At 37.8% G+C, this 25,296-nt stretch overlaps 1 protein-coding gene across 14 annotated transcripts in view; it reads right to left on the bottom strand.

Annotated features, from left to right (window-relative positions):
- Nucleotides 1–25,296, bottom strand: part of ERC1 (ELKS/RAB6-interacting/CAST family member 1) — a 515,798-nt gene that overhangs the window by 457,172 nt on the left and 33,330 nt on the right. For 13 of the 14 annotated variants that reach the window (XM_074403327.1, XM_010345058.3, XM_074403330.1 and 10 more), the window contains exon 2: nt 18,402–19,224. The exons of the other annotated variant lie outside the window; for it this stretch is intronic. In XM_074403327.1, the coding sequence (XP_074259428.1) occupies nt 18,402–19,070 (669 nt within the window). In that variant the 5' untranslated portion in view covers nt 19,071–19,224. The remainder of the gene's footprint in view (nt 1–18,401; nt 19,225–25,296) is intronic. 14 annotated transcript variants of the gene reach the window in all.

Below are 25,296 nucleotides of genomic sequence, written 5' to 3'. Positions count from 1 at the left end.
CTATAAATGGGCAACGGTTTTGCCAATCCTGCACTACATTCACTCAGTCAAGTACAGGAGACTCTGACAGAACAGTAACTTCTGAGGACAGAAATGTCCAATTCCAATATTACCAAGGGTAATATGCAAATATTTGTTTACATTTATCTTCGGTATTTCTTGACAAAAAACATAAAAAAATATTTGTTTACTCTGGTCTGCCAGGTATTTTTTTTTTTTTCTGCCAGGTATTTTTAAAAAACCAAACACCAAGTGTGGTGGGCTCACACCTGTAATCCCAGCATTTTGGGAGGCCAAGGCTGGTGGATCACAAGGTCAGGAGATCAAGACCATCTTAGCAAACATGGTAAAACCCCATCTCTGCTAAAAACTACAAACAATTAGCCGGGTGTGGTGGTGTGCAGCTGTAGTCCCAGCTACTCAAGAGGCTGAAGAAAGGGAATCCCTTGAACCCAGGAGGTGGAGGTTGCAGTAAGCTGAGATTGCAACACTGCACTCCAGCCTGGAGAGGGATGAGAGTCCGTCTCCCAAAATTTAAAAAAAAAAAACTCTAAATAAGCAAAGTAGCTTTATGAAATTAACCTGTCTCAGATACACACTTATAATTTTCAACAAGGCCTAAGATGGTAAAATTTATAAAGTATTTAGCTGAATCTATTGAAGGGGAGATCCAAAACAAGAGAGTTAAAATAGACAGACAAATACTACTGTTTATATGTACCACAAAGCATATGCAATCACAAGTTCAATATCACACATCACAAACAATTCTAATAGTTTCTGAAGTCTCTGTGATACAGCAGATCCCTTTCATAATTACATTATACTAGTGAAATTACAGCTACTCATTCAATGTCTTGCACAGACTATAAAACTTTGAGTATGTGAAATTCAGATTTTAAAATCTATTTTGTAATAAATTTGCCACCAAAAAATATTTATAATACAACATTAAGTGAAAAGCATATTCTAAAAAGTAATAAAATTTAGCTTTACTCTTATGTGACAGAGAAATAATGTTTAATTTTAGGAAGGGCAGTTTTTCCAATAAATGAACACTTGGCACAAAGTATCACAGTTGTATCCACTTCCTGCCATAAATGCCAGCAGCAGGTACATCCTATTTCAAGTTCCTCTGAAGCCAATGAGTGGGCAGAACACAACCAGAGCCAAAATGGGGAACACATGGTATTCATTCTTTGAAAAAAATCAGCAGTAGATTACAACCAGGAGGGGAAGCCATCTGTCACAAGAAAAAGAGGTGGTAGGAGCTGTAACATGCCACCTCAACCTGCACAGTCATATTTTAGATTTTAACCCTTGTAATAAACAACAGTTTTCAAAATTATTAGCCTCAAGGTTATGGATGGAATGGGAAAAGGAAGAAAAACCACCAACAGTGTAATTCTACCAATACCATAACCATATCTCATACTGGGAAGAGCAACAACGTAGCAGCAAACAGAAACCAAATATATGCATAAAAATCAGAAACAAGTCAACACTGAGAAATTCAACCTCCTCTAGCACGGGAAGTGCGGCAGTTGTTATCTGCATCATCTGCATCTAGCCTACGAACATTTAACCAAAACTTCAAAATGAACAAAAGATGACAACTTCCAAAATTTAAAGATAAAAGTGAACTATGAGTCAAAAATCAACCTTTATCATTCAATTCCCCCTACCTTTACCCACCCTAATTCATCCACCATCACCTTCTTTGGGACTTCATCTTCAATAAGGTAGTCATTAAATAGATTTGAAAAAAAATAATCTTACTAAGTGTTTACTGAAGTGTCAGTCCTATCTTCTCTATGGTCTTAAACCCATTAAAATCCATTTCAGACATATATAATAGGTTTCTAACCTTCAGAGGAGCACAAAACTAACATTAGTTACTGTCATTTTTAAATCTCAGAATATAGTGAGGTTTCACTTAGAAAAAGCATAGCCACTAAACCTCTATTTATTTAAATCACATTATAAAATAAAAACATTATTCGTAAAATCAGAAGTGGTCACACTAATTCTAGTTTATTCACTTACTTGTCAATATTCTTGCATTCAACCAGTTCCTGAAACCTTACCTCCTCCACTCAAAGCCATTTCTAAAAAGAAAATAGTGATTTTTCCTTGAATAGATTCAGCTAAATACCCAGCTACTGGTAATTTAATTCTTCTTTCAGGCTTTGGCATACAAAGACATATCTATTATACCAAAAAAAAAAAAAAAGATTAACAACTCTTTAATTAAAATTTTTCTGCATATATGTCAATAAATGTTTTATTTTTAAATTAAATCAATAATGGGGGGTATGCCTTATGCTCCTTAACAACACAACAAATATTTAAGATAGAGAAATAGTTACCCTCCACCATGTTAATAGTGTAATTTATTATTTTAACTGTACCAAAAATGAAGTCGATAGTTCAGAAATGACAGTCTTCTTTGTTCAAAAGTTCAATAAGTAGGACATCAATAAGTAGGACATCTCAATAAACAGACTTCTGGGGAAAATCCACTGGGTCACATAAAAATACACCAAATGTTTATGCATCATGAAGTAATGCTGATTTTTTTTTTTTTTTATTTTTGAGACGGAGTTTCGCTCTTGTTACCCAGGCTGGAGTGCAATGGCGCGATCTCAGCTCACCGCAACATCTGCTTCCTGGATTCAAGCAATTCTCCTGCCTCAGCCTCCTGAGTAGCTGGGATTACAGGCACGTGCCACCATGCCCAGCTAATTTTTTGTATTTTTAGTAGAGACGGGGTTTCACCATGTTGACCAGGATGGTCTCAATCTCTCAACCTCATGATCCACCCGCCTCAGCCTCCCAAAGTGCTGGGATTACAGTCTTGAGCCACCGCGCCCGGCCTTTTTTTTTTTTTTTTTTTTTTTTTTTGAGACAGAGTTTCGCTCTTGTTACCCAGGCTGGAGGACAATGGCGCAATCTCGGCTCACTGCAACCCCCGCCTCCTGGGTTCAAGCAATTCTCCTGCCTCAGCCTCTCGAGTAGCTGGGACTACAGGCATGTGCCACCATGCCCAGCTAATTTTTGTATTTTTAGTAGAGACAGGGTTTCACCATGTTGACCAGGATGGTCTCGATCTCTTGACCTTGTGATCCATACTCCTTGGCCTTCCAAAGTGCTGGGATTATAGGCGTGAGCCACCGTGCCTGGCCGAATAATGCTGAATTCTTAATTCAACTACTCAATGATAACATTTTGGGCAACCATAGAATAAGGCTACTTTATTCTTTTTCTAAAACAACTAAGGCAAATATGAAGGGTGTGTCACATCCTGAAGTCTTTGTTTCCCTTCTCTGACAGCCAAGAGCAATGAGAAAGCACATAGCACAGAGCCGCACTATCTGCTTGGAAGGCTGCCTCTGCCACCTGACAGCCATGTGACCGTGGGCAAGTTACTCTCTCTCAGACTAGGTTTCTACTTCAATAAAATAATAGTACCGGCTGGGTGACACGGCTTACCCCTGTAATCCCAGCACTTTGGGAGGCCAAGGTGGGCAGATCACAAGGTCAGGAAATCGAGACCAACCTGGCCAACATGGTGAAACCCTGTCTCTATTAAAAATACAAAAATTAGCTGCAAATGGTACGCACTCATAGTCCCAGCTACTCGGGAGGCTGAGACAAGATTGCTTGAACCCAGAAGGCAGAAGCTGCAGTGAGGCGAGATCACACAACTGCACTCTAGCCTGGGCAACAGAGCAAGCCTCCACCTCAAAAAAAAAAATTATAAAATTGTTACGATGGTTAATAACATAGAGCACATAAAACAGGGCCTGTTCCTTAGTAAACACTACACAAGTGTTAGCTATTATTATTTATTCTGTTATCTAAACCAAATACTGAAAAACTTTGTAAAAAGGTCAAAGTAAACATTCTATTTCAGGTCTAGCAAGTCATATAGACTCTATCACAACTACTCTATCTACCACTGATGTGAAAGCAGCCATACATTATACAGAAATAAGCACAACTGTGTTCCAATAAAACTTTATTTATGCACATTGAATTTTGAATTTCATATAATTTTCACACATCACAAAATATTACCTTTTTAATCATTTAAAAATGTAAAAGCCATTCTTTTCTTGTAGGATGTACAACTGTAGGAATGATTTGGCCCATGGGCTAAAACATGGTGATTCCTATTATAAACTAATGCTTCTCAAAGCCAGTCCATGACCAGGTTTCCTTAAAACTGTCACTACAAAGTTAAAATCTGTATTTTCTTGAAAGAACTGTCTCTTACTATGAAATTATGCACAATTCCTTTTGTGTTAGAATGACTTTCCCCTTATAAAGTAACAATAATAATAGTATGTAGTCGTTTATCATCTTTTTTAATTGTTTTTATTTGACAATCCCATGCCAGTCTCCCCTACCTTTTCTTGGTTATTTTTTATTTTCCTAGTGTGTGAAATCCAAGCCTGGGAATCATTAATCTAATGCTTTCTGCCTAATCAAAACAAGAAAAGTACTGATGCATGTCATTAACACCTACTGATACTATTTAAACTAATCAAGTTATATTTATCATCTTATCAACTGACCACCTATTATTTCTTTTCTCTACCCCTTCACTCAATGTTAACCCCTTCTCAGAAGCCTTTGGAGCCTGATACTCCTATTCTTGTATTTCCTCCTCCAACTAAAACACAGAGGAATTTTAATGCCATCTTTTACGTTTAATAAATAACTGAATAAATATTAATTTTTCAATAAATATTTTAAACAAGTATGTATATTTCATTCATCTGTCCTTAGTCAAAAACACTACAATGACATTTAATTGGCTTTTGTAGCCAGACGGACCAATATCTGCTGCTTGCTAGATGTGAGACCTGAACAAGTTCCTCTCTTAATTTTCAATCTCCTCACTTATAAATGAGGACAACATTGCTTACCTACAGAACTGTAAGTAAGGATTAGAAGCAATGTATATGAAAGCATCTAGGATAGTATCTATAAATGTTCTATAATAATTATTACTAGCATCTATAATTGTCTAGATATATTAGTATCTATATCTATAATAGATATTATTAACACCTTCACTAGTTCTCTATAATAGGTACTCCGAGATGCATTTGATAACAGTAACACAGTAAGAGATTTTCACTGACAAATCTACTATAGTATTTTTTAAAGGATACAACAGCAGATGATGCATAAAAACCAAAGGGAACCTCAGATGTAATGTTACAATTTTAATGTCAGTAAATAGGGATATTGTGAGCAAAGTATACCTTTTAGTGACATACACTTATGTAAGAATTTTAAAAGCACAGTATAGAAATTAATAATTTAAAATACGCAGAATAAGAAAATATAAGCATTCTATGTTGCCCATTCAAGAGGAATCTCCACTGCCTTGTGAAGGTTAAGTGTTCTTCATACAAAAGCACATATTTTAAATTATTTGTGGAGTTTTGGGACCAACTAACCAACCAGGAACCCCTTACCACAGAAAGAAAAGAGAGCAATAAAAAATTTATTTCCGAGGCCGGGCGCTGTGGCTCAAGCCTGTAATCCCAGCACTTTGGGAGGTCGAGGCGAGTAGATCACGAGGTCAAGAGATCGGGACCATCCCGGTCAACATGGTGAAACCCCGTCTCTACTAAAAATACAAAAAAATTAGCTGGGCATGGTGGCGCATGCCTGTAATCCCAACTACTCAGGAGGCTGAGGCAGGAGAACTGCCTGAGCCCAGAAGGCGGAGGTCGCGGTGGGCCGAGATCGCGCCATTGCACTCCAGCCTGGGTAATAAGAGTGAAACTCCGTCTCAAAAAAAAAAAAAAAAAAAAAATGTATTTCCTGCAACACTACATTTCTTTTGGGAAAGCACTCCATTATTCATGGATGAGTCATTGTGGAAATAAAAATGTTAAATAATGAATATGACTGTAACTGAAAATCCTGAGAGCTAATTACCCTATTCAAACTTCCTGATAACTCCTTCAGGAATATAAAGGCTGGGCTGGTAGTGACGAGATATCCAAATGAAACTTATTATTCACTGTGACCCGCTTTCTAAAAAAAATTTATAGGTCCCATGCTACTGTTTGCCTCTGGTAGCAGATCATGAAAGGTTTATTTCATACCTGAAAATATTTAAGCCGGGCGCGGTGGCTCAAGCCTGTAATCCCAGCACTTTGGGAGGCCGAGGCGGGTGGATCACGAGGTCAAAAGATCGAGACCATTCTGGTCAACTTGGTGAAATCCCGTCTCTACTAAAATTACAAAAAAAAAATTAGCTGGCCATGGTGGCGCGTGCCTGTAATCCCAGCTACTCAGGAGGCTGAGGCAGGAGAATTGCCTGAACCCAGGAGGTGGAAGTTGCGGTGAGCCGAGATCGCGCCATAGCACTCCAGCCTGGGTAACAAGAGCGAAACTCCGTCTCAAAAAAAAAAAAAGAAAATATTTAATAAAATGTATTTGTACTTAAGAGATATTTGACTTAATTTTAACTCAAGTAACATTTATTACACTGCATACCTATTATGTCAGGTAATTTTGTCCATAATTTACACATATTATCTTCCTTAATCTCACTTACATATTGCACCAACAATACAAGTAATTATTATCCCCATTTGTCAACTGATGAAATTCACACGAAGGCTCTTTGCCCTTTATATGTAAACACTGATTTTATGCTACCTACCTTGAAAAGAACTTCATTAGTTATGTATTTCTCATTCTCAGAAGCACTCAACTTGGTTATATAAATCAATTCTGAATTTGGCCATTACGATAAAAGTGAACAGACTCAGAGAATTCCACTAGGATAATTGACAAAAACATAATCAGGTCATTTCAGAAGAAAGAACCTCTAAAGATCACATAGTCCAACTCTTGGGTTTTAAAGATGAAGAAACGCATTCAAAAAGCTTAAACACTGCCATGGCTATACACCTGGCAGAGTCAGGATCAGAACTAGAACACAGATCTCCTGATTTCAAATTCACTGTTCAATCTATTACACCAGTGAATTTCAGGCTTGTCAGACTTAATACCCTCACATTTTATAACAAACACTTTATAAACATGCCCTTCACTATCCTGAAATGCACAGATAATAAGCCCGCTCCCACAAACAATTTCAAAACAAATTATATAATGCTGTATGAAGGAAAAAAGGAAGAATTTATAATAAAATAGTATGTATGTTCACATCTAAATGCTAGGGTACAGCTACACCAAAAGCCATACGCAAACGAGGCTAAAGAGACGGCATTAGCAACATTAGCAAACACAGGCTAAATAGACAGCATAGCAATGTTGCTGTTGAAGTGGTTTTCCATAATTACTAATTATGCAGGTTACCTTGAGGCAAAAACTCAAGGTAAAGTTACAAAGTGAAGTACAATCCTCTATCAACTTCCTCCTCAAACAGTGCTAATGTACTTAACATTTATTTAGTTAGGATCTAGGCTCAAATGAGTATCAACAGATTTTTTTGCCTATCAAAAAAAATTTTTTTTTGAAACAGTCTTGCTCTGTTGCCAGGCACCAGGCGCCAGGCGCCAGGCTGGAGTGCAGTGGCACAATCTCAGCTCACTGCAACCTCTGCTTCCTGGGTTCAAGCAATTCTCCTGCCTCAGCCTCCTGAGTAGCTGCAACTACAGGCGTGCGCCACCACACCCAGCTAACTTTTTTTGTATTTTTTTTAGTAGAGACAGGGTTTCATCATGTTAGCCAGGATGGTCTCGATCTCTTGACCTCATGATCTGCCCGCCCTGGCCTCCCAAAGTGCTGGGATCACAGGCGTAAGCCACCGCGCCCGGCCCCTATCAAATTTCTAGCAAGACATATGAAAATCATACGGTACGAGGGAAAGCTTTTCAGTATGCAGACCTGTCCTAAGCAGTGCAGGGGATGTGGTAACTTAAAGCCCTTTCCACCCTATATCCTATAAACACTTTCTACCCCCTCGTTATTCTAATAGCCAGTGTTCCCACAACTTCCCAAACAATTTAGATCCAATACACCATCCCTTGAAAATAAGTATCTTTCATCAGAAATACCAAGAGAAATCCAAAAATTTATCTGCTATCATTTAAGTAGATAACCTTTTACCCATTTCATCTCTTAAAAATACTCTGTACCATAAGTAACACGCTTTCATAGGAAAATAAGAAATAGGCCCTCATGAAATTACAAGATAGGAAGGGCTAGAAACATTCACTAAAATATGCTTCTCTCCTAAGAATGTGGCACCTATTTTAAGTTCCTAAGCCCATAAAGAAGAGTCATGTGAAAAGAAGAAATTACTAATTATGCATTTTATCAAATCCATGAAAGATAACCAAAAGAATATTTTTGGAATGTATTCTCCCAATTTTTGACTAGATTTTAAGTCCAACAAAGTTCCCAAAAATGTTTCTCTGAAATACAACAAATGCTGTAGGTTTATAATGTAAATACAGTGCAACTGTGTTTAAAAAAAAAATAAAAATACTGGCCAGGGTGCAGTGGCTCATGCCTGTAATCCCAGCACTCTGGGAGGCCAAGGCAGGCAGATCACTTGAGGTCAGGAGTTTGAGACCAGCCTGGCATGGTGAAACTCCATCTCAATTAAAAATACAAAAATTAGCCGAGCACAGTGGCAGGCGCCTGTAATCCCAGCTATTCAAGAAGCTGAAGCGGGAGAACCACTTGAACCCAGGAGGCAGGGGTTGCAGTGAGCCAGGATCATACTGCATTCTAGCCTGAGCAACAGAGCTAGACTCCATCTCAAAAAATAAAAATACTCTGCTTAAAAAAAAAAAACTTATCTGTAAACAGCTAATTATGGCAATTTTGCTTTCATTTTAATATCATTAGACAAATAATGGGAATGACACTGATGTACAAAGAAATAAAACTATAAATACCATTCAAAACTCTTTACCCCACACAGATAAAGTATAACATACTATTATTTATATGTTTGATGATAAAAATACCTGAATTACAGACACATCTCTCCTTAGATTTCACAGGAAATGAAAAATATAAACAATGAAAAAAACCTGAAAAACTATTTTCAAAGAAAGAAAAAAATTAAAATCTCCTTCAGTATGGTTGTACATCAAATAGAGTATAATTAAAATGCTGCAAGTCTTCTCTTCTTGAGTTCCTTCAACCATCTTATAAAGCATTTCTCATAAAGTTTCCGGGCACCTCCTATACTCTTCTAGGCATAACAGAGCACTCACAACAGATGTCAAGTTCCAGAAGGTGGTACGATTTTAAATGGTAAAATGAAACTATGACCTCCACTGATTAATATTAATGTAACTAAAAGCTAAACCCATTTTCTGATTTCTTTTGCACAAGAGAATAAAAAGTAGAACTCTCAAATTATATTTAAAATGCCATCTGCAAATTAGCAGTAAATTAGCAAATCTCTAAAAACAATTTCACTGAGATGAAATCACACACTACACTGCACTGTGAAATCCAAAAAGACAGAGGAAAATAAAAAGTGAGTAAGACTCCAATTATCTAGCAAACTCTGCCCTTATTTCTTCATATAAGCCCTATCTCATATTTGTGCAACATTTTTATTAGAGTTGCTGAATTATTTTTCATAAAATTTCACTGAATACCAGATAAGCAAACTTACCAACTACAGAAGCAGCAAATTTCCCATACCCATTTAAATACCTTCACATATGATCAAGACCTGGTAAATGGGTAGGTAGTTCAAACTTCTGTAACCCATACATGTACAAATTTTGCTTCTTGAAATGATTGTTAACTCCCCAAAAGGAACATTATCCATTTTACATTTGATTTCATTTTCTCATGGTACTCTGCATAGTGCCTTTAACACATTCCCTTTCTGAAACAACAAAAAAGATTAAACTTATCTGGACAATAAACAAAGATACCAATTTATCTACATCTCCTTGTTAAATCAGAATTATTGAAAAAAAATTTAAACAATAATCTAAGACATAAATCCCAAATTTTAAGATCAGACTTTAAATGACAGTGAAACAATCAGCAACCTCATGAAAAAGTTTATGTAAGGCCGGGAGCAGTGGCTCATACTTGTAATCCCAACACTTTGGGAGGCCAAGGTCAATGGCCTGAGGCCAGGAGTCCGAGACCAGCCTGGCCAACATGGTGAAACCCCATCTCTACTAAAAATATAAAAAATTAGCCAGGCGTGGTGGTGGGCGCCTGTAATCCCAGCTACTCCAGAGGCTGAGGCAGGAGAATTGCTTGAATCCAGGAAGCAAAAGCTGTAGTGAACCCAGATTTCACCTTTGCACTCCAGCCTGGGCAACAGGAGAGAAACTCTGTCTCCAAAAAAAAAGTTTATTTAACGGCAAATAATAAAGGTTTTTACAATGTGGCAAATCAAGGTATAACCTAAAATTATATTAATGTTTATAATTAAAAGTCTCCAAATAATGAGAAAAAAATGACAAAGAATTACACAGGGTTAAGTTTATCATTTTGCATTTCTAAACTAGAAATTCTCTTGATTCCTAAGTAAATGAGAATCATAAAAATCAGACTCCAAAAAGAAAAGAAACGTACAAGACAAAAAAACATTAAATTCACCTGCCATCCTATAATATTAAACAGTATTCTGTTCATGCAAAATTTCAATAATAGTGCTTTAAAATAATTATTTTTAAAATAAGCTTCCAAATAAATTCAACATATATAATTATTTCAAGGCATAATCAAGAAAGAAGTATGATATCTGGTTAAATGCTGTTTAGAATAAAAAAATATAAATCATCCAAAGTCTGATTAGCTCTGCAATTCCACCAAGCTCACTAGATTTTCATTCTTCGTGAAGGAAACATACACTAAAAACCTTCCTTATTCCTAATTTTAAAAAAGAAAAAGAAAAAGCCTTCCCTGTTAAATACATGCTATTCTAACTCTCCAACCAGCAGTATTTCAAGTTCAGTTAACAAAAGGAGGATAAGACAAAAAAATAGCTGAGTATTTATACTAGAAACTATCTTCTAAAAGAACTCCATAATAAAGAACCACACATATCAAGCAATTCTAAGCAAATGTGTTTTTACATTTGATAGAATCCTAGACCAAGACCTCTATGCTCCAATCAGATCAAATATTTAGAATGGACCTAAATTCCCAGTCTCAAATGGAAATGGGGAAATTATTTAATTACTGTAAATCCTATTAAACCAATCTTCTTTATAAAGTGGAAGATGCCTGACCTCTGAGGGCTACAGAGGGTATAATGAATGCAGAGTTTAATTAGGCCCCACTGCTGGCAGACTATAATCTATTAATTAGCATTCTCTGTCTCTGTATCTTATTGCAGTGTTTCACTTTACTTTAAAATTGCACCCTTCATTTTTTGGACCAAAGTTATACAATTTTAGGATTGTGTGGTAATTACAGTGGGTATAGAAAGAATATATCACTGCCAGCACTGATGTTTAATTAGGGCAAGGGGTGGAATCTGGATAAGGCAGTGTTCACCATTCTTCAGCACATATGGGTTTTTTGGCATGAAAATCCCGTGGGTTGTTTCACTGGAACTGAAGTATCTACTATTGTCTTTTCAGAAGATTCAAATATTTTGCCTTTGAATGTAGACTGATACTTTGAAAGTATATTACATATTTTCCACACAGCTTCTGAAGGATAGGTATAAACAATTACTTCAATTATCTCAAAATGAACAAGTATGCCAATAACTTTTTTCATTAAAATTGACATTTCTGAGTCACTTGATAATAAAAACCATCTTGATGAGGGGCATAGTTTCAGCATCATCAACAAGGTATAATGGTGACTAGCTAATTCAAGGTATAATGGTGATAAATCCAGTAACTTCAAATCTACTCTAAATTTGATACACACACATAATCTTATACACACATGTAATGTCAATCTATTCTTGAAAAGTAGAGCCTTTAAAAAGAAGTGTTGCTGGGCGCGGTGACTCATGCCTGTAATCCCAGCACTGTGGGAGGCCGAGGCGAGTAGATCACGAGGTCGAGAGATCGAGACCATCCTGGTCAACATGGTGAAACCCCGTCTCTACTAAAAATACAAAAAATTAGCTGGGCATGGTGGCGCATGGCTGTAATCCCAGCCACTCAGGAGGCTGAGGCAGGAGAATTGCCTGAACCCGGGAGGTGGAGGTTGCCGTGAGCCGAGATCGCGCCATTGCACTCCAGCCTGGGTAACAAGAGCGAAACTCCATCTCAAAAAAATAAAATAAAAATAAATAAATAAATTTTAAAAAGTGTTTATTCATATGCAATTTTCCACAGTATTTCTTAATTATTTTAAATTTTAATTTTTTTTTTAAGAAGCAAGCACTTACTATGTTGCCCAGGCTGGTCTCAAACTCCTGGACTCAAGAGATCCTCCTGCCTCAGCCTCCTGAGTAGCTGGGACTACAGGTATATGTCACCATACCCAGCTCACAATATTCATTATAATAAAACATTATGTCTCAGCCAATTTTCAATTAAATCTAAGTAAATTGTAATTATTTTAATTAACAATACATTTGATATTGTATAATATCCAAATATGATACACTATAATAATTATCAAAATACATATAAAGAATCTCATATTTGGGCACTAGTATACCCATTACATACTCCAAATTTACCAATTTCATGTTTACCAAGAAAGAAAAAACAAAAACAAAAACAATAACCCCTAAGAATACAGATACGGTTTCCAAGACCTAGGTTATATTGACACATAACCACAAAACTAAAAGAAGCAAACTCATTTTTTTCTCCTGGTATTTACAATTCAATAGCAAACTATAAAAACTGAGATGCAAGTCAGGCGCGCTGGCTTCTGTCTGCAATCCCAGCACTTTGGAAGGGCGAGGCAGACAGATCACCTGAGGTCAGGAGTTTGAGATCATCCAGGTCAGCACAGCAAAACCCTGTCTCTACTAAAAATACAAAAATTAGCTGGGCGTGGTGGCACATGCCTGTAATCCTAGCTACTCAGGAAGCTGAGGCAAAAGAATCACTTGAACCCAGGAGGCAGAGGTTGAAGTGAGCTGAGACTGCACCACTACACTCCAGCCTGGGCAACAGAGTAAACCTCCATCTCAAAAAAAAAACAAAAAACTGAGAATGTACTATTATTTTATATTTAAGAATGATTTTTCTTTTGGTGTTGTACTTCAACTGACAAATTCAACTGATTTACTTGATAGTACAGTGCAAATTAAAAACTAAATTGTCAGTGTTGTACTGACAACTCAAAAATGTCAACTTAAGAAAACATACTTCACTGTTCTGCTGTCATATCATTTGAACATTTATCTTGTGCATCAATGATTCACAAGGTGAGGAGACATCAAAATCACCTGGAGGGCTCTTTTTAAAAATATCTAAGATCTTAAACACCCTTTTCCCCTGCAAACACCCCATCCACTGAGGGTCCCTGTCACAGTTAATGATCATTATGAACAGGAGAGGTCACAGTCCTGAGATGTAAAATGGCAGAATAAAGGATGGGACATACTGAACAAGTAGTCCCTTGTTTCTTTTCCCTTCTTTTACAGTTGAACTCAAAAGTGCCAAAACAGAACCATCACAAATTGACAGGCAACAGACAAGTTTAAGAACCAGATTTACACCAGGTGCAGTGGCTCATACCTGTAATCCCAGCACTTTGGGAGGCTGAGGCAGACAGATCACAAGGTCAGGAGTTTAAGACCAGCCTGGCCAACATGGTGAAACCCCACGTCTACTAAAAACACAAAAAATTAGCTGGGCATGGTGATGCACACCTGTAATCTCAGCAATTCAGGAGCCTGAGGTAGGAGAATTGCTTGAACAGGACCCAGGAGGTAGAAGTTGCAGTGAGCCAAGATTGCATAACTGCACTCCAGCCTGGGCTACAGAGCAAGACTCCATCTCAAAAAAAAACAATTAGGTTAGATTTTTAGATTTACTAAATTCCAAAGATCCCAAGAGTGGTTTCTCATCAGAACCACCAGAGAAGCTTGTTCAAAACGTAAGTTCCTGGGTCCCATCTCGAGAGATTGTGCTTAGCTGGTATAAAGGAAGGCCTGGCAATCTATGTTTTAACCAAATATACCTGTTGATGTTGTTTCTGAGCCAGCATTTAAGAACCCTGTTCTTAATTTTAGACTCTATCAGTGGAGCCTACTTTAGCTTTTTTCTTTTTTTACACATTATTAAAGTCCTGATGGCTCAAACTCAAAAAACTTCCTACAGAATATTTTTTAAAGGACAATTTCTCTTTAAAGCAGCTAGTTCTCTAAGAAAGACATTTAAGTGGTTGGGTGAAGTGGCTCACATTTGTAATCCCAGCACTTTGAGAGGCCGAGGCCAGCAGATCAGAAGGTCAGGAGTTTAAGACCAGCCTGGCCAACACAGTGAAACCCCATCTCTACTAAAAATACAAAAATTAGTTGGGCATGGTGGCGGGCACCTGTAATCCCAGCTACTCAGGAGGCTGAGGCAGAAGAATTGCTTGAACCTGGGAAGCGGAGATTGCAGTGAGCCAAGATCATGCCACTGCACTACAGCCTGGGTAACAGAACTAGACTCTGTCTCAAACAAAAAAAAAAAAAAAAAAAAAAAAAAAAGGAGATTTATTTTAAGTATATTAAAACATTCAAATTTTTAGTGACAACTTAAATTTAATAACCAACTAAAAAGTAAAAGCAAAGTCGTTTGAAGTTATAATGTATCTGAGAAAGAAAAAAACTACCATAATTTCTAATTACTTAGAAATCTCTGATTCAAATGAATTCAAGGTTCAGTTTTTAATTTGCATTGTACTACCAAGTAAATTTGAAGAATTTTGGCCCTCTGATATTAACTTAACTAGAACAGATATAATAGAATAGCATGAGGCATTAAAAATGATTTAGATATTTATTAGAGGCTTTTAATATAGAGTAGAAATGTTATTAGCTAAAAAAAGTTCACAGCAAAACACCAACAGTATTCCAATCAGGTAAATCTGTAATGTGTGTCTGCATAGACATATTTCAGTAAGGAGAAATATCAAAATGTTAACAGTGGAATAGCAAAGTTATCAGTAAATGGGAGGATCTGGAATAAATTTTGCTTTCATAGCTATGATTTTCTGTTTTATATTTATGAACAGAAAAAATGAGCTATTTTTTATTGTTGAAAATGTGTCTGGAGCTTTAACATACAAAATGTAATGTAACTAGAGATCTTCAAGTAGCCAAAACAATAGATCTGAATATCTGGACTGCATATTAGTAAGAATGGTAAGACAATCAACAGAAATCTTAGATTTACAGTCATATCTGGCTTAATAACAGAGATACGTTCTGAGAAAGGCGATTTCCTCATTGTGCAAAGATCATAGAATGGACTTACACAAACCCATCTGGTACAGCCTACCACACACCTAGGATACAGGATATAGCCTACTGCTTCTAGGCTACAAACCTGTACAGCATGTTACTGTATTGAATATTGTAAGCAACTGTAACACAATGCTAAGTATTTGTGTATCTAAATATATCTAAGCATAGAAAAGATACAGTGAAAAAACTGTATTATAATCTTTGTTTTTAGAGACAGCGTCTCACTCTGTCACCCAAGCTGGATTACAGTGGCTCAATCTCAGCTCACTGCAGCCTCGACCTCCCCGGCTCAGGTGACCCTCCTTCTTCAGCCACCCAAGCAGTACAGGCACCTACCACCACACCTGGCTAATTTTTTTCAATTTTTTGTAGAGACAGGGTTTCACCATCTTGCCTAGACTGGTCTCAAACTTCTAGCCTCAAGCAAACTGCAACCCCTCAGCCACACAAAGTGCTGGGAGTACAGGCACGAACTACCACATCTGCCTAATACTTTACTATATTGTAATCTTACGAGACCACAATCACACATGAGGTCCATCACTGACCTAAACTACTTTGTGTGGCAGATGACTTCCTCATCAAAGACACAGATCATTTCTAATTCCTTCTTTAGTTCTTAGTATCATTTAAAAACACTGCAGAAATTGAAATCAGTTAGTTTATAATTTTCATTAACCTAATCCAAAAATAAAGTGTAATACCAAAATAAGGTAGCTAATTTAAAATTCTCCTTTAAGAGTATAAGACAGCTTTTTTAAGGAAAAACAAAAAACATCAAGCTCGCAAGTTTAAGTTCTAAAAGTACAGACGACCAGGACCACAGGGGGAAAAATGTGAAAAGAGAAAAATTCTCTAAATCTTTTAAACAAAAAGTATGGGCTGGGTTCGGTGGCTCAGGCTTGTAATCGCAGCACTCTGGGAGGCTGAAGCAAGTGGATCCCTGAGGTCAGGAGTTTAAGATCAGCCTGGCCAACATGGTGAAACCCCATCTCTACTAAAAATACAAAAATTAGCCAGGCATGGTGGCAGGCACCTGTAATCCCAGCTACTCAGGAGGCTGAGGCAGGAGAATTGCTTGAACCCGGGAGGAAGAGGCTGCGGTGAGCCGAGATTTCGCCACTGCACTCCAGCCTGGGAGCCTGGGAGACAGAGCAAGACTCCGTCTCAAAAAAAAAAAAAAAAAAAAAAAAGGGTATGTTAACATTTTAGCCGGGCGCGGTGGCTCAAGCCTGTAATCCCAGCACTTTGGGAGGCCGAGGCGGGTGGATCACGAGGTCGAGAGATCGAGACCATCCTGGTCAACATGGTGAAACCCCGTCTCTACTAAAAGTGCAAAAAATTAGCTGGGCATGGTGGCACGTGCCTGTAATCCCAGCTACTCAGGAGGCTGAGGCAGGAGAACTGCCTGAGCCCAGGAGGCGGAGGTTGCGGTGAGCCGAGATCGCGCCATTGCACTCCAGCCTGGGTAACAAGGGCGAAACTCCGTCTCAAAAAAAAAAAAAAAAAAATTTTAAATGGTAGAGCCTGAATATGATTTGTTCATATCTTTGGAGTCATCAGCTTTCTCACTGAACACAACATGGCTATCACCAAACATCAACTATAACCTGGACGAGCACAGAAAATTAAGTGAATGGAACCTACAGCTGATGTGACAGCACTTAGCTCTCCAACTACAAAGCCCCATAATTACAAAATTACAATGCCCCGTCATCTCATTTCCTTTTTTTTTTTTTTTTTTGGTATCTCATTTATTTTCTTTTTTGTTTTTGTTTTTGTTTGAGATGGAGTTTCGCTCTTATCACCCAGGCTGGAGTGCAATGGCGCGATCTCGGCTCACCACAACCTCTGCCTCCCGGGTTCAGGCAATTCTCCTGCCTCAGCCTCCTGAGTAGCTGGGATTACAGGCATGCGCCATCATGCCCAGCTAATTTTTTGTATTTTTAGTAGAGACGGGGTTTCACCATGTTGACCAGGATGGTCTCGATCTCTCGACCTCGTGGTCCACCCGCCTCGGCCTCCCAAAGTGCTGGGATTACAGGCTTGAGCCACCACGCCCGGCTGTATCTCATTCATTTTCTAAAAGCAAACAATCACACCAAGTTGCTTTTCCTCCACTTTAAATGTAAAGAATTAAAGAACAAAAAGCTACATAAGCATCCTGAAGTTAAAACTTTCATGAATGGCTACAAAAAGAACAGTTACTTATTGTTAGTACTTAATAAATACATCATTCGACATCAACTTTTTTTTTTTTTTTTAACCAGAGTCTCACCCAGGCTGGAGTACAGTGGCAGGACCTCAGCTTACTGCAACCTCTGCCTCCCAAGTTCAGGTGCTTCTCCTGCCTCGCCCTCCTGAGAAGCTGGGATTACAGTCATGTGCCATCACACCCAGCTAATTTTTGTATTTTTAGTAGAATTGGGGTTTCACCATGTTGCCAGGCTGGTTGCAAACTCCTAACCTCAATGATCCACCCACCTTGGCCTCCAAAGTGCTGCGATTACAGGCATAAGCCACCACACCCAGCCAACATTAACTTTTTAAAAGTAATTTCTGTTCTGAGCCAGCAATACTGGCCAACATTACCTTGCGATAGTCATTTGTTTTGCTTTTTTAACAATGACTTTTTGACATAATGACAAATCTTAATGGTATTCCTTACACTTAAGTTACCTCGTCTAAATAAATTTGGTAGTAGACATTAACAGTGTGTGGCAAAATAATACTCACAAGAATTGAAAAAAAAATAAAATATGCTGAAAGGAAAGACAGGAAGAGAAACAGAAACCAGTGAAAAGAACCAAGCAAGAATGGGAGCAAGCACACATGGGCAACTAGAAAAAAACAGAACACAGGACCAAATTTGGAGAAGGTTGAGAAATGGAGGATAGAAAATAGTAAAATAAGTAGGAAAAAGGAAGATGCATATACTACGAAGGGAAAAATCTAAGACGGGAAAAAAAGGTTATTTCATTTATATATATGAATTCAACCACTAAAGGTAAACGCACGTAGAACTTACCTGGTTTTCTTCCTGTACAACTCTGTACTGTTCCTTCCAAATGGTGATTTTGGAAGCTTCATCTTTTCTTAGGGCTCGTTCTTTCTTCAGCTCTGGGCTCCAGAAGGTCTTGATGCTATTCATTGAAGAACTCAATTTGCTCTCCTTTACTTCCACATCCTTCCTTAAGAGATCATTTTCCCTTAATACTTCCTTCAGCTGTGTCTGCAGATCCATGATTGTATTATCTCTTGCCTGACGAAGAGAGTGAGGCACAGTGGATGCCATACTCACAGGTGGAAGGTGATGTTCTCCAAATGCTATGGTGTCACTAGCAACCCCACTGCTAGCTATATTGGGGCTACTACCCATAGCAGTCATCCGAACACCATAAGGCAGACGTCCCCCAGAACGGCCAAGTGTCATGGTGCTTTTAGGTGTTTCTGAACCTACATTTTCATGGTCACTTAGGTACATAGGGCCAGATGTGGCATAGGCAGCATTCAAAGATTGTATATTTTCCATTGAAAGGGTTTTCCCACTGCCACCTCCAACACTGCTTCCAGAACTCCCTCCTGTACTATTGGTTCGACGATGACCCAAGCGAGGGGAACGTGGAAGCCTGGGTGAACGCCCAGGACTCTGGTTGCTTGGTTCCACCTTCGCAACAGAGCGAGCACTTCCATACATGGTTGCCAGGTCAACTTAGGAGTCAGAAAAGGTGTAAAGCAAAAAAAAAAAAAATGGGAACTTTGTGAGGTGTCTCTGTGGCTGTAAGTTGGTTTAAGGTTAATCAGAAGAAGGTCCCAGCTGTCCAATCTTGAAGAAGTATCTTATACCATATCTGCAATTAAAAGATCACACATCAAATCCTCGAATAATAAATATTTCCCTTCTCAAAAACTTTCCATTACCCTCATTTAAGGAAGATCCACCCCTTCTCTACCATGTACTTACGCATTCAAAATGTGATTACAGCATTATGTACTTCAGAGAAAACAGTATTTTAGAGATACTTTAGATGTCTCAAAACTGAATGCTGAAAAGATACCATGCAACTGAAAAAGAAAAAAAAAGTGCCAGGTACAATGACTCATGCCTATAATCCCAGCACTTTGGGAGGCCAAGGTGGGAAGATGGCTTGAGGCCTGGAGTTCAAGACCAACCTGGGGTACATAGCAGGACCCTGTCTCTACAAAAAATAAAAAGAGAAAAACAAGAAGTATAAACACTGACACGAAAGAGATTAAAATAAATATGTGAATATATAATTTTCTAACTGAAAACCCAAGATAATCAACTGACAAGTTAGTGGAATAACAGAACTCAACAAACCGTTCAGACTCTAGATCAATATATAAACACCAATACTTTCACATATATTTCAGTAGTAACAACTAGAAAATGCAGTTTTTAATTTAAAAGAAATTTTAAATTCCATTCACAACAGTAACAAAACCGTAAAATCACTTTGATTTAAATCAAGAAAAATGGGCAAGCATTTTTTGGGGGATAAAAACTATAAAACTTTACTAAAAGACATGAAAGAAAACTACAAAGAAAAGTTATCTGTGTTCATGGATGAGAAGACAAACACTATTAAGATTCAGTTCTGGCTGGGCGTGGTGGCTCACACCTGTAATCCCAGCACTTTGGGAGGCTGAGGTGGGCGGATCACGAGGTCAGGAGATCACGACCATCCGGGCCAACATGGTGACTAAAAATACAAAAATTAGCCCTGCTTGGTGGCTCGCGCCTGTGATCCCAGCTACTTCAGAGGCTGAGGCGGAAGAATTGCTTGAACCCAGGAGGTGGAGGCTGCAGTGAGCCGGGACTGCACCTCTGTACTCCAGCCTGGTGACAGAGCAAGACTCTGTCTCAAAAAAAAAAAAAAAAAAAAAAAAGATTCAGTTCTTCCCCAACTACTTAGTACAATCCCAGTGAAAAATCTCTACAGGATTTTGCTAGCCAGCTATAGATCCTCCCTTTCACAGGTGTTGAAGGATTTTTCAAGCAACTCAACAGGCTGACTCTAAAATTCAAATGGAGAGTAAAGACACAAGAGTAAACAATTTAAAATAGATTAACAAAGAAGGAAGACATACATCCCTCAGCAGCAAGATAAATTACAAATCCGTAATTCATTATTTGTACTGCAAAAATTCAAAAGCTCTGAAAATAGTTTTTCCTTAACTTATCTAGCAGCAAAATCTGACCTGAGCTTACTGTTTATATGTATCCCACATAGTGTGACTTCACATATTTCATTGAGAAAACAATGTGTGTGATTACTGAATACTACATAATCCCCACTATTACTGGAAAAATTTCCTGACAAAACCACATTTGACCAGCAAGGTTTCTCATAGTATGTTGTAGCCTTGTAAAGCTATAGTAATGGAAATGTATAGTACTAACCCAAGAATAGGGTCTAAATTACATATGGGAATTTAATGTATGTTAAATGTAAGAATTTCATGTATATTAAATGTAACATTTCAAAAACAGTGAGTGATATGGTTTGGCTGTGTCCCCACCCAAATCTCACCTTGAATTGTAATAATCTTCATGTGTCAAGGGTGGGGCCAGGTGTACATAACTGAATAATAGAAGCGGTTTCCCCTCTACTGTTCTAGTCGTAGTAAGTCTCATGAGATCTGATGGTTTTATAAATGGGAGTTCCCCTGCACAAGCTCTCCTGCCTGTCACCATGTAAGATGTGATTTTGCTCCTCATTCACCTTCCACCATGATTGTGAGGTCTCCCCAGCCATGTGGAACTGAGAGTCCATTAAACCTCTTTCCTTTTTAAATCACCTAGTCTCAGGTATGTCTGTATTAGCAGCGTAAGAACAGCCTAACACAGTTAGGAAATGAAAAATCTCTCAATAAATGAAGTTTGAATAACTGGTGCTCTTTGAAAAACATAAAGTACATCCCATCTTCACATAGTACACCAAAATAAATTCCACATGTTAAAGATATAAATTTTTTAAACCATTAAAAGTTGAAAAAATTAAACCTAGAAGAGGGGGAGAGATCCAAGATGGCTGATCACTAGCAGCTCGGGATTGTAGCTCCCAGTGAAAACGCAAAGAATGAGAGGACACCACACCTTCACATGAATTCTTGTTGCTCACGCACCAGGAGATTCCCAGCGGAGGAGCCCCACGGGTCGCCAGCGCGACTCTTGTGACCGGCGAGGCGGTTTTGCCGGCGCCTCGGAGCGTCAGTTCTTGGTGCAGAGTCAGAAAAGCACCATCAATCTTAACGCCGCTGATTTAGTCGGCGCAGTGGGTTGCTCAGATTTCGGCGCTGAGAATCAATAAGTTGGACGTCCACTCAGAAACCCAATTACAAAGACGGTAATTATAAAGACCACAGATGGATAAATCTACAAGGAAGGGAAGAAAACAGTCAAAAAAGGCTGAGAATACCCAAGATCAGAATGCCTCTCCCTTAGCAGGGGATCCCAGTTCCTCATCAGCAACGAAACAAGGCTTGATGGAGAACGAGTGTGTTCCAATTAAAGAAGCAGGCTTCAAAACATGGATAATAAGAAACTCCTGTGAATTAAAAGAACTTGTGCTAACACAATCTAAAGAAACTAAGAACTCTGAAAAAAGGTTTGACGAAATGTCAACAAGAATGCACAATTTAGAGAGGAAAATAAGTGAATTGATGGAGCTGAAAAACACAATACGAGAACTACGTGAAGTATGCACAAGTTTTAACAGCCAAATTGATCAAGCAGAAGAAAGGATATCAGAGGTCGAAGACCAACTCAATGAAATAAAACAAGAAGACAAGATTAGAGAAAAAAGGATAAAAAGGAACGAGCAAAGTCTCCAAGAAATATGGGACTATGTGAAAAGACCTAATCTACGCTTGATAGGTGTACCTGAATGTGACGAAGAGAATGAATCCAAGCTGGAAAATACGCTTCAGGATATTATTCAGGAAAATTTTCCCAACTTAGTAAGGCAGGATAATATTCAACTCCAGGTAATACAGAGAACACCACAGAGATATTCCTTAAGAGGAGCAACTCCAAGGCACATAATCGTCAGATTCACCAGGGTTGAAATGAAGGAGAAAATACTAAGGGCAGCCAGAGAGAAAGGTCAGGTTACCCACAAAGGGAAGCCTATCAGACTTACAGCAGATCTCTCAGCAGAAACCCTACAAGCCAGAAGAGAGTGGGGACCAATATTCAACATCCTTAAAGAAAAGAACTTTCAACCCAGAATTTCACATCCAGCCAAACTAAGCTTCATAAGTGAAGGAAAAATAAAGTTTTTTGTGAACAAGCAAGCACTCAGAGATTTCATCACCACCAGGCCTGCTTTACAAGAGCTTCTGAAAGAACCACTACACATAGAAAGGAACAGTATCAGCCTTTCTAAAAAAATACCAAAAAGTAAAGAACATCAATGTAATGAAGAATTTACATCAACTAATGGGCAAAATAGCCAGCTAATATTAAATGGCAGTATTAAACTCACATATATCATTATTAATTCTAAATTTAAATTCACTAAATTCCCCAATTCAAAGACAGGCAATTTGGACAAAAAACTAAAACCCATCAGCATGCTGCACCCAGACCCATCTCACATTCAAGGATACACAAAGACTCAAAACAAGGGATGGAGAGAGATTTACCAACCAAACAGAGAGCAAAAATAAATAAATAAAAAGCAGAAGTTACAATTTTTGCCTCTGATAAAACAGTCTTTAAAGCAACAAAGATCAAAAGAAGCAAAGAAGGACATTATATAATGATAAATGAATCAACGCAACAACAAGAAGAATTAAAGATCCTAAATATATATGCACCCAATACAGGAATACCCAGACATACAAGACTTATAAAGAGACTTAGACTCCCACACAATAATAGTGGGAGACTTCAACATTAATATTAGACAGATCAATGAGACAGAAAATTAGCAACGATATCCAGGACTTGAACTCAGATCTGGAACAAGTAATGTAATTAACATTTATAGAACTCTCCACTTTAAATACACAAAATATACACTCTTATCAGTACCACATCATATCAACTTAGAAGTTTAAACGAAATGTTGGTTGGCTCCTTGTTTGTTATTCTCTTCCCTCATTTTCTTTCATGTCTCCATTATTAAGGACAATTATAGGCATACCCATAGTTAGACTGCATTCTAGCCCGAGCAACAAAGCAATACCCCCATTCTCTCTCCCTCTTCCTCTTTCTCTTTATTCCTCTTCTTTATTCTTTTTCTTATTAAAAAAATAAAATAAAATAAAAATAAAAATAAATAAAAGTACTAGAAAAAAATTTTGAAGACTATCCTTGTGAACTTGAGTTAGGATAAGGTTTCTTTAAAAAACCAAAAGCAAAAACCAAAAACCATGAAGAACAACAACTAATACTGAAACCAGCTGAGCTATAGAGACCCCTTCCCAGGCAGCACTGAAGGAATTAAGAAGCAGACACCCAGATAGAACAGCAAAGTGTGACTATCCAGGGGTCAACAGTCTTCCAAGCTGAGAGCCTCAGGGGGCTGATGGGCTAACGGCCTCGAACAGACTCTGACTCATGCATTTATTCTCTCTGAACAGGTAATTATTATTAACAAACAGATGTTCTGTGTTTTCTCATAGAACCAAGACAAACTAGGTAGGCAGCTGGTGCCTGCTTACCACTGATCAAGGACAAATTAGAAAGTATCCTCCACAAGGGAGCCACAGGGTCAGGGTCACATATCCCATGCTTAAACATTGTTTTAACCAGTGTATGATATACCTATACTGTTTTGCTATTTTAGAATGCCCCAAGCAGTCTTCCACTTGGGGGTAGCCAGCCAGGTTTTCCTTGCCATCATTTTCAGCAAACAATATAATTTATCATACACGTTAAGACTTGTCCCAGTACAATTATGTCAAAATGACAAAATATTATACCAAAAAATGCTGTAAATAAAGTTAAAAGATAAACCAAAAGCTAGGTGAAAAATACAGTCAACATATGTATAATGATCTTTAAACAGAATATGTAAAGAACTCCCACATGGGAAATGCCAATTTCGAAACAGCAATGATTAGAGGGAAGGAAATTTGTGTTATAAAGGGGAGAAACGTTTGTGGAGGCTTTAGCTCCGCTTATAAAGCTTTACACTCAAACTACCACAAAGCGCCTGAATTTAAAAAAAAAAAGAAAGAAAGAAAGAAAACATGTTCATACTCTACAAGTATAATTAAAACAAATTTTAAAAATACAAGCAGTTGTTCCTTGGTATCTACTGAAGACTGGCTCCAGCAGAAAGTTTAGGGATACCCAGGAACCGCCCTCCCACTCCCCTCAAGAAACCAATTATCCCAGGATGCTCAAGTCCCTGATATAACATTGCACAGTATTTGAATAAAACCTATGGACATCCTCCAGTATACTTTAAATCATCTCTAAATTATTCTTCATACTTAATACAATGTAGATGCTAGGTAAATCGTTGTTACTGTGTTTTTTTATTTGCATTATTTTTTCAAGTATTTTTTTTTCCAAAGTATTTTCTTTTATTCCTGCTCCCCCCTTTTTTTTTCCAAGGTGACTTTAAGATTCCCTCCCAAATATTTTTGGCCCACAGTTGGTTAGATTTATGAATGCAGAACTCACTATACTATACCTATCAACTTTATATACTTCTTTCAAAGACAATACAGATCTAAACTAGATCTCTCTGATTTCCTGACATTATTTAAAAGAATTGGCTTAAGTCAAGAAACAATATGCTTCAGCATATTAAATAATATTTTCCAAAAATCCATTGTTATGTAAATTGATTATTATAAGTGTTTCTTCATTGAAAATAGTACCCAAGTAAATTATATTATCAAAAATAAGATTCTAAAGACAGTACCTATTCTGGTCAAAC

This window comes from Saimiri boliviensis, chromosome 7, assembly GCF_048565385.1.
Source record: "Saimiri boliviensis isolate mSaiBol1 chromosome 7, mSaiBol1.pri, whole genome shotgun sequence".
Taxonomy (NCBI): Eukaryota; Metazoa; Chordata; class Mammalia; order Primates; family Cebidae; genus Saimiri; species Saimiri boliviensis.
The sequence above is the reverse complement of the archived record's forward strand: the minus strand, read 5'-3'. Positions and strand labels throughout refer to the sequence as shown.